At 71.4% G+C, this 2,500-nt stretch overlaps 1 protein-coding gene across 1 annotated transcript in view; it reads right to left on the bottom strand.

Moving 5' to 3' along the window:
* LOC140472446 (leucine-rich repeat-containing protein 71-like) overlaps positions 1–2,500 on the bottom strand; it is a gene marked incomplete at its 3' end in the record, with an annotated part of 252,430 nt that overhangs the window by 2,048 nt on the left and 247,882 nt on the right. Inside the window, exon 8 of the mRNA XM_072567491.1 lies at positions 2,247–2,346. Coding sequence (XP_072423592.1) covers positions 2,247–2,346 — 100 coding nt within the window. The remainder of the gene's footprint in view (positions 1–2,246; positions 2,347–2,500) is intronic.

Genomic DNA, 2,500 nt, shown 5'->3' with positions numbered 1-2,500 from the left:
AGAGCAGACGGGGGGAGAGCAGACGGGGGGGTGGAGAGCAGACGGGGGGGAGCAGACGGGGGGGGGAGAGCAGACGGGGGGGGAGAGCAGACGGGAGGGGGAGAGCAGACGGGAGGGGGAGAGCAGACGGGAGGGGGAGAGCAGACGGGGGGAGAGCAGACGGGGGGGGAGAGCAGACGGGGGGGGAGCAGACGGGGGGGGGAGAGCAGACGGGGGGGGGAGAGCAGACGGGAGGGGGAGAGCAGACGGGAGGGGGAGAGCAGACAGGAGGGGGAGAGCAGACGGGGGGGGGAGAGCAGACGGGAGGGGGGAGAGCAGACGGGAGGGGAGAGCAGACGGGAGGGGGAGAGCAGACGGGGGGAGAGCAGACGGGGGGGGGGAGAGCAGACGGGGGGGGAGAGCAGACGGGAGGGGGAGAGCAGACGGGAGGGGGAGAGCAGACGGGAGGGGGAGAGCAGACGGGGGGAGAGCAGACGGGGGGGGAGAGCAGACGGGGGGGAGCAGACGGGGGGGGGAGAGCAGACGGGGGGGAGCAGACGGGGGGGAGCAGACGGGGGGAGAGCAGACGGGAGGGGGAGAGCAGACGGGGGGGAGCAGACGGGGGGGGAGCAGACGGGGCGGGAGCAGACGGGGGGGGGAGAGCAGACGGGGGGAGAGCAGACGGGGGGGGAGAGCAGACGGGGGGGGGGGGAGAGCAGACGGGGGGGGGCGAGCAGACGGGGGGGGAGAGAAGACGGGGCGGAGAGCAGACGGGCGGGGCGGAGACCAGACGGGGGGGAGAGCAGACGGGGGGGAGAGCAGACGGGGGGGAGAGCAGACGGGGGGGGGGAGAGCAGACGGGAGGGATAGCAGACGGGAGGGAGAGCAGACGGGGGGAGAGCAGACGGGGGGGAGAGCAGACGGGGGGGAGAGCAGACGGGGGGGAGAGCAGACGGGGGGGGAGAGCAGACGGGGGGGAGAGCAGATGGGGGGGAGAGCAGACGGGGGGGAGAGCAGACGGGGGGGGGGAGAGCAGACGGGGGGGGAGAGCAGACGGGGGGGAGAGCAGACGGGGCGGAGAGCAGACGGGAGGGGGAGAGCAGACGGGGGGAGAGCAGACGGGGGGGAGAGCAGACGGGGGGGAGAGCAGACGGGGGGGAGAGCAGACGGGGGGGAGAGCAGACGGGGGGGAGAGCAGACGGGGGGGAGAGCAGACGGGGGGGAAGAGCAGACGGGGCGGAGAGCAGACGGGGGAGAGCTGACGGGGGGGAGAGCAGACGGGGGGGAGAGCAGACGGGGGGGAGAGCAGACGGGGGGGAGAGCAGACGAGGGGGAGAGCAGACGGGGGGGAGAGCAGACAGGAGGGGGAGAGCAGACAGGAGGGGGAGAGCAGACGAGGGGGAGAGCAGACAGGAGGGGGAGAGCAGACGGGGGGAGCAGACAGGGGGGGAGCAGCCGGGGGGAGCAGACGGGGGGGAGCAGACAGGGGGGGAGCAGACGGGTGGGGGAGCAGACAGGGGGGGAGCAGACGGGGGGGAGCAGACAGGGGGGAGAGCAGACGGGGGGGAGAGCAGACGGGGGGGAAGAGCAGACGGGGGGGAGAGCAGACGGGGGGGAGAGCAGACGGGGGGGAGAGCAGACGGGGCGGAGAGCAGACGGGGGGAGAGCTGACGGGGGGAGAGCAGACGGGGGGGAGAGCAGACGGGGGGGAAGGAGCAGACGGGGCGGAGAGCAGACGGGGGGAGAGCTGACGGGGGGAGAGCAGACGGGGGGGAGAGCAGACGGGGGGGAGAGCAGACGGGGGGGAGAGCAGACGAGGGGGAGAGCAGACGGGGGGGGAGAGCAGACAGGAGGGGGAGAGCAGACAGGAGGGGGAGAGCAGACGAGGGGGAGAGCAGACAGGAGGGGGAGAGCAGACAGGGGGAGCAGACAGGGGGGGAGCAGACGGGGGGGAGCAGACAGGGGGGGAGCAGACGGGTGGGGGAGCAGACAGGGGGGGAGCAGACGGGGGGGAGAGCAGACAGGGGGGAGAGCAGACGGGGGGGAGAGCAGACAGGGGGGGAGCAGACGGGGGGGAGAGCAGACAGGGGGGGAGAGCAGACGGGGGGGAGAGCAGACAGGGGGGGAGCAGACGGGGGGGAGAGCAGACAGGGGGGAGAGCAGACGGGGGGGAGAGCAGACAGGGGGGGGAGAGCAGACAGGGGGGGAGAGCAGATGGGGAGGGGTACAGACGGGGGGGGGGGGGGGGGGGGGGGGGGGAACCGTACGTGTCAGGTTGATGCTCATGAGGGTAATATTCCCAGACAGATAGACATCCCCGTTCTGGTGCTCAACAAAGTCAACGAGAGGATTCAGAAACTCTGGAACCTGAAAGAAAATCACAGAACACCATTACAGTGTGTGTGTGAGTGTGAGAGAGAGTGTGAGAGTGAGTGTGTGAGAGAGTGAGTGTGAGAGAGTGAGTGTGTGAGAGAGTGAGTGTGAGAGAGTGAGTGAGAGAGTGTGAGAGAGAGAGAGTGTG

The sequence above is a fragment of the Chiloscyllium punctatum genome, unplaced genomic scaffold (assembly GCF_047496795.1).
Source record: "Chiloscyllium punctatum isolate Juve2018m unplaced genomic scaffold, sChiPun1.3 scaffold_330, whole genome shotgun sequence".
Taxonomy (NCBI): Eukaryota; Metazoa; Chordata; class Chondrichthyes; order Orectolobiformes; family Hemiscylliidae; genus Chiloscyllium; species Chiloscyllium punctatum.
This window is presented reverse-complemented; position numbering and strand designations above follow the sequence as displayed.